Consider the following 15,675-nt stretch of genomic DNA (forward strand, 5'->3'; position numbering starts at 1 on the left):
GGGGATTTCTCCATGTGCAAGAAGAGGATCCCCCAGTGCTGCTCCTGAGGATTTCTCCAGATGTTCCAGCATTTTCCTTGTTCAGGGAGAGGAGGATCCCCCAATCCTGCTCCACAGGGATTTCTCCAGATGTTCCATCACTTGTTCATGTGCAAGGAGAAGAGGATTCCCCAGTGCTGCTCCAAAGGATTTCTCCAGCTGTTCCAGCATTTTCCATGAGCAGGGAGAAGAGGCTCTCCCAATGCTGCTCCAGGGGGATTTCTCCAGATGTTCTGGCATTTTCCATGGGCAGGGAGGGAGAAGAGGATTCCCCAGTCCTGCTCCAGGGGGATTTCTCCAGATGTTCCATCACTTTTCCATGGGCAGGGAGAACAGGATCCCCCAATGCTGCTCCAGAGGATTTTTCCAGCTGTTCTCACTTCTCCATGAGCAGGGAGAAGAGGATCTTCCAGTCCTGTTCCAGAGGATTTCTCCAGCTCTTCCAGCATTTTGCATAAGCAGGAAGAAAAGGATTCCCCAGTCCTGCTCTAGAGGATTTCTTCAACTGTTCCAGCATTTTCCATGGACAGGGAGAAGAGGATCCCCCAGTCCTGTTCCAGATGTTCCATCACTTCTCCATATTCAGGGAGAAGAGGATCCCCCAGTGCTGCTCCCCAGGGACTGAGCTGCCCCTGCTGCCTCCACCTCCCCATTTCCTAAAGCAGAGGGGCTCTGCAGCCTTCAGGAGAAAGTTGGATGTTACAGCTTGGTTGATAAAGAAATGTTTATTTATCTGCAGGCTTTTCATTTCCTTCACCCTGGAAGCTCCTGGAACAGAAGGGATTTCTCCTCACCTGCTTTTGCTGGGCTCTTGTTGCTGCATTCCTGCAGATTCAGAGGAATTCTCACTTATATCCATGTTTTCTTCCTTCCCTCTGTGCTGGGTGAGATGTTGATATTTTTTAATAGAGCTTAATTGTTGTTTTTGCTGCTCATTCCATTGCAGAAATTCAGGAGACGAGTCCAGGAGTCCACTCAGGTGCTCCGAGAACTGGAAATTTCCTTGAGGACAAACCACATTGGGTGAGAGTTTTGGATGCCTCTGGTTCCATTTAAATTTAAATTTATTATTATTATTATTATTATTATTATTATTATTATTACTACTACTATTATTATTATTTTATTTTTAGTTTGTTTTATTAATTAATTTTATTACATTTATTATTTTTATTTATGTTATTTTATTTTAATTTTGATTTGTTTTATTCATTTTTATTACTTTTATGTTATTTTAAAATTGATTTGTTTTATTAATTCATTTTTATTAATTTTATTAATTTTATTTCTGTTATTTTTATTTTAAAACTGATTTGTTTTATGAATTCATTTTTTATTATTCAGTAATTTGTTTTTTCATTCTGAAGGTGCCTGTCTTTGAGCAAACACCCTTTGCAGTCAATAAGTGATGCCACTTGATGGATAACTGAAGCCTGATGGGCTTAGTTAAGGGGAGCTGGGCATCTCAGGAGGATAATTCAGCTTTAATCCTGTGCTGATGGATTCATCCCCATTTTTCTGAGGCTGAGGAAAGCTTGGAGTCATCTCCAGCTCAGTCAGAGCACAGGGAGTGAGGCTGAGTGCAGAATAAAAGTGAAATAATATAAATTTATCTCACAGCTTTACCATGGGCATGGAGCCTGCCTGGGAATAACAAACCAGGATTTCTCCAAGAGCAGCAAATCCATCCCAAAGTGCCAGAGGTTGGGTTTTCATCAGAACCATTTCCCATCCACATTCCCAGCAGTTCCACCTCCCTGTGCTGCTCCAGCTCTGGGAGCTTTTCCAGGCTTTTCCTCCCTCTGAGTCCAGCTCAATTCCATCATTTTCCTGGCATTTCTGGGATTCTGCTGGGATTTGAAGCATCCCAAAATCTCCTCCCACACCCCTGCCAGGTGTGGATTCCCCAGCAGAGTTTGAGGCATCCATGGTGCTCTGGGATTTGGGATTTGGGATGAGCAGGAGGAGCTCTGGTGCCCCTGCCTGAAGGATTTGTTCCCAAATCACATTTTATAAAACACCAGGCTGGTTATTTTTGCAGGGAAATGATAAAAAATGTCCATCCTGAGGATCAGAGCAAGTCAGAGGTGATGAATTCCCACTCCACTCCACCTCCCTCCCTAGATTCCCTGATCCCAGCCTCTCCCAGGGTTCACAGAGGAGCTGGGGCTGTGCTGAGCTTCCTTTTCCCCCTGGCTTTACCCCTAAATTGATGGATTTTCAAATTTTTCTTGGCATTTCCAAAGCTTTGGAACATAATCGACTTTCCTGAGTTATTTTGCAAAACCCAGGGGCCAGAATTCACTGAGAACAGGTGAACACCTTTTGAAAAAAGAGACAAAATTGCTGTTAAATGTACACCCAGGATATCCATCAGAAATTCTGCTCCTGGAAATCAGAGATAAAAACCCAGCCAGGTCCCTGTGTGAGGAGCTGACCTTCACAATGCTGCAAAAATCCTCATTTTGGTACACTTGGAAAGGCATCTAAAGCACTCTTTAAATCCTCTAAACCATTCTGTGAAAACCTTTTTATTTCCCTGAATGAGACTGCTGCAGTGTGAGTTTTTCTGGGAATTCCAGGCAATCCCAAAGCCCCAGGAAGGCTCTGATGTTTCTCTGGTGTTTGTTCCCCAGGTGGGTCAGGGAGTTCCTGAATGAAGAGAACAAGGGCCTGGATGTGCTGGTGGAATACCTGTCCTTTGCCCAGTATGCAGTCACGTAAGTGGGGCCTTCCTGGGCTTTCCTGCCAGGAAATTCATGGAGATTTGGGAATATTCCTTCATTCCAAAGGGGTTCAGGCTGCCCAGGGCAGTGCTGGAGTCCCAATCCCTGGAGTTGTTCCAACCTCAATAATTCCATGATTTTGTGGGGCTGAGAGCAGAGGAAATCTTGATGTGAATCTGGAATTATTTCATCACAGCACATAAAAAAAAAAAAACAAAAAAACCCCAACAAACCTAAATTTAAATTGTGGGATTATTCACCTCCATCCATATTTTTTTATCTTTGGTCTCTGAGCATCTCAGGGTGGAAAACCCCTCCCAGTGTGGGGAGGGATGCAGGATTCCTTGGTTTGCTGTGCTCAGAGGGGTTCCCAGGCTCCTGTGCAGCTCAGCTCAGGAGCAGCTCCAGGGGCAGTTTGGAAATTGGGAATACTGGAAATTGAGTTTTTTTCTGACATTTAGGATGTTGGGATCAGATGTGGTTGTTTGGGTCATAAATCATGAGTTGGGCTCTGAAAAAGCAGTGGGGAAAATCAGCTCTCAGTGGAGATCTTCAGCTGAGACTTTGTTTTATTGTCATGGAATCAGCCCAGACTTTGGGTTGGGAGGGACCATAAAGGAACCTTCCAAACCCCCTCCAACCTGGCTGGGGAGAATTCCAGGCACAAGGAATTAATCCACATTCATTCAGGATATCCTAGCAGATTATTTTTCTGTAAAAATGAAGAAGAAGCCTGAGGTTAAAGACAATTCTGGAGTAGAAACTCAAGCTGGGCAGAGCTGATAATTTATTTTTAGCAAGGCTGCCATCAGATTTACTGGGCTGTCACTGCCCAGAAAAGAGATTTGTGGTGGGGCTGCAGGAAAATTTATGAGGAAAATCCTATGGTTTCAAATGTTACCCACTGGAAAAAACCATGCACAGCAAAAAGAAATGTTTGTACAAAACCTTTCTTCCTAAATTTATGCACGAGGAACTCGCTGGGTTTTTCCCCTCTCTGTGGGGAACATGAGTAATGAGCTCAGGAGCTGGGAGGGGAACCAGCAACTCCTGCTTGGAATGGCAGAGCAAGGAGGCAGAAATCAGGGAATGTGGGGTGGCTGTGCTGCTTGGGAATGTGCTGGGGGTGTGTGGGACCAAATCCCAGGATGAGGAGACCAGAGAGGTGTTTGCACAGCTGATGGATGGATGGATGGATGGATGGATGGATGGATGGATGGATGGAGCTCCCAAAATTCTCATTTTTCCTTGCAGGCAGGGATGCTCTCAGCTGATGGATGAATGGAGCTCCCAAAATTCCCACTTTTCCTGCAGGCAGGGATGCTCTCAGCTGATGGATGGATGGAGCTCCCAAAATTCTCATTTTTCCTTGCAGGCAGGGATGCTCTCAGCTGATGGATGGATGGAGCTCCCAAAATTCTCATTTTTCCTTGCAGGCAGGGATGCTCTTAGCCAGCAGTGTTTGGTTTATTGGGTGTTCAGAGTGCATGTGGCACTTGGGGACAAGGGAATGGTTGATCCCATTCTTGGAGGGCTTTCCAGACCTGAGTGGAGCTGTGCTTCTGGAATTTCCTTCCCCATGTGGAGCTCATCCCATTTCCCTGGACTTTTCTGTGTCCCTCCAGCACCACAACTCTGCTTTTCCATGGAAACATCGTTGGGTGTTTCCATCCACCATTCCACCTGCTGGGATCTCAGAACCCTGGGATGGTTTGGGTGGGAAGGGACCTTCCCAGTGCTGGGAAGTTGGGTTTGATGATCTTGGGGAGCTTTTCTTGGCTTGTGTCCCGTTTGGCTTTGTCCAGTGATTTTGTGACTTGGGAGAAGAAAACTCGGCGCGCGTCTCCTCCACCTGACCCCTGGAACTTGTGTTTCCTTGCAGCTTTGACTTTGAGAGCCTGGAGAACAGCGTGGAGAGCTCCATGGACAAGTCCAAGCCCTGGAGCCGCTCCATCGAGGACCTGCACAGGGGCAGCAATCTGCCCTCCCCCGTTGGGAACAGCATCTCGCGCTCCGGCCGCCACTCCACGCTCCGGTACGGAACCGGGGAGCTCGGGGGGAGTTCAGCTCCTCCCACCAGGAGTGCCCTCACCTCCCCTGGGAGCACTGCCACGTGGAGGGATTGAGGTGCAGGGAGCCTCTCAGGGGTGGAAGGATTGCTCTGAGGGTGTTTCCCTTCTCCAAAGCTCAGCATTTCCCTGGAGCTCCCACCCCGTGTGCTGGCTCTTCCAGCAGCACATTCCTTCCCTGCTGCCATGGACAGGAGTTTGGATTCTTTGGAAAGGCCACAATCCCTCCCCAAACCTGCTGTCACCCTCTCACCATTCCACACTTGACTTCCAAGTCTCTCTTTCCCAATATTCCTTTTTTTTCAGTTTGATTTCTGGAAAAGGCAGGATCACTTCCCAGGGCTGGTTGACAATCTCTCCCATTCCTTGGATGTCCCACCAGGACCCTCAGCTCCCAGTGCTGTTACTCAGGATGCAGCTCAGATCCTTTGGGATTTTTTTTTTTTTAGCTTTTAAGGAATTTTCCTCCATAATCCTGTGAGCACTGCAGAGTCCAAATGAGGCCCCACTTCCAGCCTGTCCCTTCCAGCAGAGCTGGTTTGGCTTTTCCAGGCAGAGCCCTGGGGTCTGTGTCCAAGGCTCCTGCAGGATTTAATTCAGGCAGTGGAGAGGAGGGGAGCTCTGGGACAGAAATGCAGCTGTGGAGTGCAGCAGGGTCTCTTGGCCAGCTGCTTTAGGGTTTTTTAGTGGTTTTGCTCCTTAATTTCTCCGCCAGAAGTGGCAGAGCCCGAGCTCCAGGAGGCTCCAGTCCCTCTGTGTCCTTGGGATGAGTGCTTGGGGTTAGGAATGCCTAAGTCAGGAGTACCTTACATGTCTCTCACATTGTTTCTCTTCATTTCCTTCCACCTTTCCCCTTCTCACATCTCCCTTTACCCCTCACCTGTCTGCTCTCCGTTCCAACATCTCCATCCCCTTTTCCCTCTGGAACTCTCTCTCCCCGCTCCCCCACCCCTCCCTGTGCTCTCACCTCCTCTCACACACCCTCAGATTGGTTTCTCTGCCCGACCACCTTGAGCTCAAGCGCTGCCACAGCTGCTTGGCAGCCACCTGCCTGTGGAGCAGCTTCCCCTGGCGCTGTGCCGACGGCGCTGCCGCGCGGAAAATCCCGTAAGTGCCAGTGGGGCTGGCCCTGCAGGGCACGGAGCCTGGGCCAGCACTGCTGGACAGTGGGGTGCCCACATGCCCCAGGAGGAGGAGGAGAAGGGCTCCAGGCTCCAGCACGTGTGGTTATCCCATTAGAATCCCGTTAGAATCCCATTAAACCCCATTAGAATCCCATTAAATCCCGTTCCCTAGAGCGGCATGTCGAACGCTTGGCGTGGAAGCAGGAGCTGAGTTCTCCTCATCTCGGTGCAGATTGTGGTGTTTGATGCCTAAACTTAGAGCTTTTAGTCCTTGTCCCTCTTGTTTCCCCTTTTTGTTGTAAATCCAGACTTTGCTCACTCCCAGAACTGCCACGGAAAAGGGACCTGACAGCCAAAATCCTCCAGAGCCACCTTGGTGCTGGGGAGGAATTCTGCATCTTTGGATTGGGTTTTCTTCTTCAATCTGTCTTTTTAATATTCTTTAAATCTGCATTTTTAATATTCTTTTAAATAGGTACTTTAAAAAATGTGTATTTTTAAAAATACGCATTTTTAAAAAATACGCTTTTATTTTTTTGAAAGGTCTGTTTTTTAAAAGTGTGTTATTTCAGTAATGTGTGTTTAAAAAAACCCCTGAGAGCTAAAGGTAGGTGAGAGATTTTTAAGAAGGGAGGGTTTTTTAAAAAAAATAATTGTAATTTTATTAATTGTGATATTTATAATTAGTAAATATTGGTGAACTGAAGGAGAATCTTCCCCTCAGGTGCTCAGCTGAGGAGGGGGTGCAGGGTGGATTTTTTGTGCTCAGCTGAGGAGGGGGTGCAGGGTGGATTTTTTGTGCTCAGCTGAGGAGGGGGTGCAGGGTGGATTTTTTTGGCAAAACCAGGAGGTTCTGCCCCATCTCTGGAGGCAGAAATGAGATTTTTGGGATGTGTGTGGAAATTCCTGGAATGCTGGAGAGGAAGGAGCCCCAGAATCCCAGAACTGGGTTGGAAGAGTTTGATCCCCTCCCATGGGCACCTCCCAGGCTGCTCCAAGCTGGGCTGAAGGTCTGGAGGAGGGAGAGGGATGAGAAAATCCTCAGGAAATGCAAAATTCAGGAGCTGGGCAGAGCTCTGTCCGTGCTCCAGGACCTTCCCTCTCTAATTCCAGCTCCTTTTAGCTCTGCTGGAGCTGCCAGTTCCCAGCTCCCTGTGTTTCCCTGGCAACTGAGAGGGGTTTTTATCCTTGAGAGGAGGCACAGGGATTTGGGAAACCACCACCAAAACGAGGGCAGGAGGATGAAAAAAGGGGGAAGAACCTTTGGGGATTTCATTGCTGCTTTTTTGGGAGGGGGAGCTTTACTGAGAGCCAGGCTCTGCTGTCAGATAAATATTAATGCAGCCTTTGCAGCGTCCCAGCCCATTAGAAATTCCCTTTCTTCTGAGAAAAGTATTGGAGTTTTCATGTGGATTGAAGTGAGAAACTTCAGTTCTTCCTCCAGAATGTGTCTGTGTGAGCAGAGGAGGATCCAGGCAGATCCAGCAGTAATTGGGATTGAACCTGACACGGTTTGGGAGCTGCACTCACTCACTTTGGGCTCTGCCACTGATATTTGCACTGCTCAGGGGCCTGGGCATGTCAGCATTTTGTCAGATCCTTCCTAATTTACCAGAACATCTTTGTGAGCAGCTCCAGGAGATCACAGAAACTCCAAAACCTTCCTGTCTGAAGGAGTTTTTTGCTGGCAGTTGATACAAACCCCACAGTTCCCAAATCCCAAAACCCAAATCCCAGCCAGCCCTGAGGAATTTCAGCTTCTCATCTCTGTGGGATCCACCCTGGGCTGGATATTAGCCAACAGGATTTTTTATAGCAGCTAAAAAAGTGAAAATGATGGGAGAAATCAGCTGTGATTTGTATGAAATGTGGGATATTCAAAGTCTGGGCACGTCCTGGAATTCCAGAAGGGTTTGGGATTTAATTCCAACCCTCCTCCCACTGTCCCAGGCTGCTCCAAATGTCCAGCCTGGCCTGGGACATTCCAGGGGCAGCCACAGCAAATCTGGGAATTCCAGCCCAGCCAGGAATTCCCAATTCCCAATACTCCAATTCTCATTATCACAATTCCCAATATCCCAATTCCCAATATCCCAATATCCAATTCCCAATATCCCAATATCCCACTATCCCAATATCCATCCCTGCCCTCTGGCAGTGCAGCCATTCCCTGTGTCCTGTCCCTCCATCCCTTGTCCCCAGTCCCTCTCCAGCTCTCCTGGACCCCTCCAGGTCCTGGAATGTTCTGGAAGCTCTCCCTGGATCCTTCCCCTCTCCAGGGAACATTCCCAGCTTTCCCAGCCTGGCTCCAGCCCTGGAGCTGCTCCATGACCATAAAATATATAAAAAAAGATGGAATTATTCTTTATCAGAAACGTTTTTCTGTCAGATCTGGGTAGGAAAAGATCCCCAAACTCTGTTCCAGCCCAGGATCAGCCTTGGCTTTGCTGGCTTTGGTTTCCCCAGGGTGCTGTTGAAATCCTGCTCTCTTCCTCATCCTCCTCACCCCAAATTTCAGGATTAGCTCCCTCCCCACTGTGCCAGCCCCTTCCCCTCTGGCTCAGCTTTTCCCTGCTCTCTTCTGCAGGGGAGAGGCTTTGTCGTTTTTTTTGTAGCTCCCCTTGGCAAGGAGGGGCCGTGGAAATGAAAGAGGAACCATCTGACTCGAATTAGCAGGAAAAATATCCTGGGGGTGACATCATCTGGGACCTGCAGCAGACAGGAAATCCAACCCAAGGAGTGCTCCAGCTGCTGGGCCAAGCCTGGGGGAGCAGGGATGGAGAAAAGCAGGGATGGAGAAAGCAGGGATGGAGAGAAGCAGGGAAACAGGGATGGATAAAGCAGGGATGGAGAGAAGCAGGGATGGATAAAGCAGGGATGGAGAGAAGCAGGGATGGAGAGAAGCAGGGATGGATAAAGCAGGGATGGAGAGAAGCAGGGATGGATAAAGCAGGGATGGAGAGAAGCAGGGATGGATAAAGCAGGGATGGAGAGAAGCAGGGATGGAGGAAAGCAGGGATGGATAAAAGCAGGGATGGATAAAAACAGGGATGGAGGAAAGCAGGGATGGATAAAGCAGGGATGGAGGAAAGCAGGGATGGATAAAAGCAGGGATGGATAAAAGCAGGGATGGATAAAGCAGGGATGGATAAAGCAGGGATGGAGAGAAGCAGGGATGGATAAAGCAGGGATGGAGAGAAGCAGGGATGGAGGAAAGCAGGGATGGATAAAGCAGGGATGGATAAAGCAGGGATGGATAAAGCAGGGATGGATAAAGCAGGGATGGATAAAGCAGGGATGGATAAAGCAGGGATGGATAAAGCAGGGATGGATAAAGCAGGGATGGAGAAAAGCAGGGATGGAGAGAAGCAGGGATGGATAAAGCAGGGATGGAGAAAAGCAGGGATGGAGAGAAGCAGGGATGGATAAAGCAGGGATGGATAAAGCAGGGATGGATAAAGCAGGGATGGATAAAAGCAGGGATGGAGAAAAGCAGGAAAGCTCATCCAGCCTTTCCCTGCTCCTGGAGCAGAGGGAGCTCTTGGAGCTGCCTCACTTTGGGGAGGAAACAAAACCTTGGCTGCAGCCACAGGGAAAATCATCCCCAGTAATTCCAGGGGCACATTCCCACAATTCCCATTTTTCCTTGCAGGCAGGGATGCTCCTCAGCCAGCTGTGTTGGGTTTATTTTGTATTCAGAGCCCTGTGCATGTGGCACTTGGGGACAAGGTTGGTGGCCTTGGCAAGGTTGGATTCCATGGATTCCATCCCACTCTGAATGAAGCTGTGCAGCAGGAATTCGTTCCCTGGTGGAACAAATTTGCGAAAACCGCCAAAAATCTGGGAAAAAAACCCCCAAAATCGGGTGGAGGATCCAAAAAATGGGTGCAGCCACCCCAAAATATGGAAAGAGAACAAAAAAAAATAAGGGAAACCATCTCAAAATAAGGAGAAAATGCTGAAAATCAGAAAGAAAAAAATCAAGAAATTTTTAGAAAGGGAGAAAATGAGGAAAATTGGGGGAAAATAGGGAAAAATGGGAAAACCAAAAAAAAATGTGGGAATAAACCAACAAATTGGGAGTGGAGACATCAATAATGACAACACCCCCTGCCCAAAAGTACCCCCAAAAAATCTCTCTGAAAATAAGGAAAAAATGCCAAAATATTGGGAGAAAAACAAAAACAATTGTGGGGAAAAAAGGAACAATTCGGGAAAAAATGGGAAATAATTGGAAAAATTTGGGATGGAAAAAAACCCCAAAACCAGAAAAAAACCTCATTTGACAGAATCCTGCTTTGGATTTGGGACTTCTTTTCATCTCAGCAGGGCTGGGATTGTGGAAAACTGGGAATTGTGGGCAGGGTGGGCACAGGGAACAGCCAACCCTGTGTGTTTGTGCATTTAAAAAAAGGATTTTTTAGGGAATTCACAATAAACCAGAGTGATATTCCCTGTCCTTGCCCTTTTTGTGGATTTAAACAGAGGGAATTTTCAGGGGTGAGCTGTGAGTTCTCAATATCTGCTGAGTTATTCCTTTTCCTTGCCTTTTTTTGTGGATTTAAATGGAATATTCAGGGATGAACCAGGGAGTCACAAAATCTGCTGTGGCATTCCCTGTTCCTGTTTTTTGTGGATTTAACTGAGGGAATTTTTAGGGATGAGCTGGGAATTCCCTATTTCTGATTTTTTCGGTGAATTTAAGCAGGGAATTTTCAGGAATGAGCCAAGCAGTGACAAAATCTGGTGTTGTATTTTCTGTCCTTGCCCTTTTTGTGGATTTAAACAGAGGGAATTTGCAGGGATGAGCTGGGAATTCACAATAACTGCTGTTGTTATTCTTTTTCTTTGCCTTTTTTTTGTGGATGGAAAGAGGGAATTTTCAGGGATGAGCTGGAAATTCACAATAAACCAGTGTGGCATTGCCTGTTGGTGCCTTTTTTTGTGGATTTAAACAGAGGGAATTTTTAGGGATGAGCCAGGGTCACAAAAACTGCAGTGGCTTTCCCTGTTCCTGCTTTTATAGTGGATTTAAACAGAGAATTTGCAGGGATGAGCCAGGAATTCACAATAAACCAGTGTGGCATTGCCTATTTCTGATTTTTTTGGTGAATTTAAGCAAGGAATTTTCAGAGATGAGCCAAGGAGTCACAAAATCTGGTGTTGTATTCCCTGTCCTTGCCTTTTTTGTGGATTTAAAGAGGGAATTTTTAGGGATGAGCCAGGAATTCACAACAAACCAGCTGGCATTGTCCCTGTTTTTTGGGAATTTTCCCCTGTCAGGCAGGAAGGGCTGAGGTGCACCCAAACATTGGATTTTATCCTTGACCTTTTCCTCCTTTATTTCCTGCTTATCCTGTGTGAAACTGCAGCATCCTCACCCAGTGGGGGGATATCCCTGCTCCTGAGTTCCTGTGCCTGATGGGAATTGGGATTTATTTTATTGTGCAGGTACAACACGCTGCCCAGCAGGAGGACCCTGAAGAACTCGCGGTTGGTGAGCAAGAAGGACGATGTGCACGTGTGCATCATGTGCCTCAGGGCCATCATGAACTACCAGGTAATCCCAGGGAATCCCAGAGAATTCCAGAAAATTCCAGAGAATTCCATGGGAGCAGCATTTTGCATTCAAAATTGAGGGAAATGTTGAAATTTTCATTAAAGTTTCCGTATTTTGGGAAGGAATGAGGGAGAATCCTGGGATTTAGGAATTTAGGGAAAGGGCAAAAAGAACCTGGATGTGTTGGGCCAGCTCCTGTTCATTAGGCATGCAGATAATTAGGTTATAATTAGTCTGCAGTTTAGTGATATTCTTATAAATTATCAATCAAATAATCACAGAATCCCAGAATCACAGAATCCCAGAATCAAGACCCTTAAGATATATTATTATTTTATATAAATATAAAAATAGACTAATAAATTAAACATACATCAATGAAGTTATAGAATAATTAAAAATATTAAAAATAATATTGAAATAAATAAACATATAGAATAATATTTAATTGATATATAAAATATATACATGAAGAATGAAATTGATATATTTATAATAATAAATATATGTAATTGTCAATAATGTATAATACATAATAATGTATTGAAGATATAATTCTAATATACATATTATGATATACAAATATATAGAAATTATATGAAATTATATATAATATTGAATTATATTAATTTATTATATATTTATATTATATTGAACTATGATATATATTTTATATAATATATGCTATATAATATATAGTATATAATATATTATATATTGTATATTATATATTATCTATTGTATTAAATTTTATATGGCAATATAAATTATAATATATTAATTAATGAATGTTTAATAATAATTAGGGTGATTATAAAATGAATTGTTATAAAATAATATATTATAATAAAGGAATTCAGTTATATTGTATTTAGTTATGTATTTTAGTTATTAGTGTGGAGTTTGGAGTAACAGTCCAAAATAGGAGATTTTTAGAGAAGATGGAAAATCCAAGTTTTCCCCTGTATGTGCTTATGGCAAAGCTTTTGTGGTAACTGGAAATACCCCACTGGGCCAAGCCCATATTATTTTCCTGAATTTTTCCTCTCTGGGATGCTGGGGTTGTGCAGCATTCCCTGGGAGCATCAGGAATTGGAGATTTTCTGCCAAAAGCACAGGGATAAAAATCACTGACCCATTAACAGGAGATATCCCACAGGGATAAAGATCCCTGCCCAGCTGGTTTAACAGCTGGGGACAGAACACACACTGCTGGTTATTGCTAATTTTTTTTTTAATTTTATTATTATTATTTGGTTGGGTTACTTGAATCCTGCTTTGCACCATCATTACCTCCATCATTGCTGGAGGCAGGGAGCTGTAAAATCATGGAATCCCCAAACTTGGAAGTTGTGATGTCCAGTGGGAGAAGGAAACATTCTGGTTCTGTTTGGCTTCTTTGGGAGAAGCTGCCATCTTCTGGGATGTGGGATTTGGGATTTTGGGGTTTTGGAGTCAGGCTGTGGCAGGATTGTCCCTTCTCCTTCCAGTATGGATTCAACATGGTCATGTCCCATCCTCACGCCGTCAACGAGATTGCACTGAGTTTGAACAACAAGAACCCCAGGTAGGCTCCTCTTCTTGTGGGGTTTGACAAGCAGGTGAGTAAAGAGGGCTTGGAAAGGACTTCCAGAGGGGGATTTGTGGGAAAAGCCAGGCTTTGCTGTGGGTCAGATGGAATCTGGAATGGTGCAGAGAAACCAGCAGCGAGTGTTTAATCGCAGGGCTTTTAGAAACTGCAGGTTCTACAGGTTTAGGGTGAAGGGGGGTGGATTTGGGTGGGATATTGGGAAGGAATTTCTGGCTGGGGAGGTGGGGAGGGGCTGGGATGGAATTCCCAGAGAAGCTCTGGATCCCTGGGAGTGTCCAAGGGCAGGCTGGAGCACCCTGGGACAGTGGAAGTGGCAGGGGTGGCACTGAATCATCTTTGAGCTCCTTCCCACACTAACCATTCTGGAATTATGGGATTCAGCAGAAATCTGGGATTTGAAAACTGGGATTCAGCAGAAATTTGGGATTTGAAAACTGGGATTCAGCAGAAATTTGGGATTTGAAAATTTGGATTCAGCAGAAGTTTGGCTGCTGGAGCCTTCCTGCTGTGTTGCAGAAACCCCAGTGGCAATGAGCAGCTTCGGGTGGGATTTTCCTGAAGAGAGGGAGAATCATCTTTAGGAAATGTTATCCAAGATCTCTAAGCTTGGAATTCCTCAGGGAGAGGGTTTAATTTCTGTCTGGGTCAGGTTGCAGCCTCAGCCATGGTGCTGTAATTCCTCCTGGTCCCTCCTCTGCCACACATCCTGGAGTTCTGAACCTTGAGGGATCCAACAAACGAAATTCTGACACAGGGATCATTCCAAGGAAAGGGTTCTGAACCTTGGCAGGTCCAACAAATGAAATTCTGACACAGGGATCATTCCAAGGAAAGGGTTCTGAACCCTCTCAGGTCCAACAAATGAAATTCTGACACAGGGATCATTCCAAGGAAAGGGTTCTGAACCCTCTCAGGTCCAACAAATGAAATTCTGACACAGAGATCTTTCCAAGGAAAGGGGAAATGTGGATTTTTTAATTCAATTACAAAAGCACCACTTAGACTCATGAAGAAGAAGGTGAAGAAGGAAACCTCCACTCTAAAACCTCCATTTTGCTTTCTATTTATTACTGTATTTTAAAACTTTAAAGTTTCCCACCAAGTGATTTACACACTTCTATTCAAACCAACCCCAGTGATTTCAGTTCTGTCCTTTCTTTTTGGAAGCTTTCTCCATGGCCTCAAATTAACAACAATATTTTCCTAAAAATCCGTACCTGTTTACCCAAAAAGCCCCAAACTCTCAGTTTCAACAATTCCAACATGGAAACAGGGGATGAGGTGATGAACAGCACTGGATTTGGATTCCCAAATTTGGATTCCCAGCCTCAGCCAGGCTGGGAGCAGCAATCCTGCCCTGAGGAATTGCTTTTATTTTTTATTTTTTTATTTTTTTATTAATTGCCTTCTTTTATTCCAAGTCCCAAGTCAGCAAGCCAAGAATAAATGGGAAATTTCTTGTTTTTATAATTTTTTTCAAATAATTTTTGTCATAATTTTTATCATTTTTCCCATACCTGGAAATCAGGGGACAACCCAAGTTTTCACTTTTGGAAGAGGTGGGTTATTTTGATTTTGGTGGGTGATAAAACTGCTTTAAAAGGTGACTGGAATAAAAAGACCCCAAATTTGGTTTGTTTTTTCCCCATGGGAGCTGCTGGAGAGCCCTGGGGTTTGGAAGCTCCAGGGAATTCTGGGCAGCACCAATCCCAGATGGTTTTTTTTGAACTGTCAATAAACACTGGGACAGCTTTTAGAATTTTAAAATGGGTTTTTTCTTGCAACCTTATTTTGTTTGTGATAGTTTATGACTTGGGAAATGAATAGAGCAGACACTTGAATAATTTAACAGTGTAATTTGCAATTTTTTTTTATTTTTGTAAAGTCTAATCAAAGTACTGTATTTTTAAAGGCAGATAAATTATAGTGAAATTCTGACTTGCTATGGCCTACAGTCTTTTTCTGGCTCTGATTTAAATCTGAGCCAACATTTTTATGGTGGTGGATATTGTTTTTGAGGATTTGTGAGGTAAAAAGATTTATTTTATTATTAGTAAAGGATCTTTTTTAGAAATATTTTACTGAAACATGAAACTGTATAGCTGCATGGGTTTTTTTTAAATTGGAAAAAGGACAATGATGGTGCACACTGATGAGCTTGTTTTAATTGAAGGGCTTTAGTCAATTTTTTTAAGGTTTTTTGAGCTTCAGGTGATTTTGGAGAGGTGATGTTACAGTTCCTTTTGAGTCAGTTTATTGTTGGTAATTAAATGTTTCAATTTAATTCAGTTGAGTTTCCTTAAAAGTTGCTGCAGGTTTCACAAGGTGTTGAGTTTGAAGCTGTGTTTTTTGAGGCTTGATGGCTTGTTCTGTTATTTTTTACCTAAGTTAGCTAAATTAGCTAATTTACAATCCCAGAGATCTCCATCCTCTCCAAGGAAATATTGCAGCAAATCCCCAGCACAGCTCCTTGATCCTGAAAAAACCCTGCAAGTTCTTCTTGTGGTGGGAGAGAAATAAAAAAAAACCACAAAAAATCCAAATTTTATTTTTTTTATTTTTTTAT

The 15,675-nt window shown here is 44.5% G+C and overlaps 1 protein-coding gene across 8 annotated transcripts in view; it reads left to right on the plus strand.

Moving 5' to 3' along the window:
- The window catches only part of LOC116998870 (formin-like protein 2), a 110,549-nt gene that overhangs the window by 68,824 nt on the left and 26,050 nt on the right, over positions 1 to 15,675 (plus strand). For 4 of the 8 annotated variants that reach the window (XM_033065021.1, XM_033065023.1, XM_033065022.1 and 1 more), the window contains exons 4-9: positions 986 to 1,062; positions 2,676 to 2,759; positions 4,648 to 4,800; positions 5,822 to 5,941; positions 11,410 to 11,518; positions 13,009 to 13,085. In XM_033065021.1, coding sequence (XP_032920912.1) covers positions 986 to 1,062; positions 2,676 to 2,759; positions 4,648 to 4,800; positions 5,822 to 5,941; positions 11,410 to 11,518; positions 13,009 to 13,085 — 620 coding nt within the window. The remainder of the gene's footprint in view (positions 1 to 985; positions 1,063 to 2,675; positions 2,760 to 4,647; positions 4,801 to 5,821; positions 5,942 to 11,409; positions 11,519 to 13,008; positions 13,086 to 15,675) is intronic. The other 4 variants (XM_033065025.1, XM_033065026.1, XM_033065027.1 and 1 more) reach the window with 1 other exon arrangement.

Source organism: Catharus ustulatus, chromosome 7, assembly GCF_009819885.2.
Source record: "Catharus ustulatus isolate bCatUst1 chromosome 7, bCatUst1.pri.v2, whole genome shotgun sequence".
NCBI classification, from domain to species: Eukaryota; Metazoa; Chordata; class Aves; order Passeriformes; family Turdidae; genus Catharus; species Catharus ustulatus.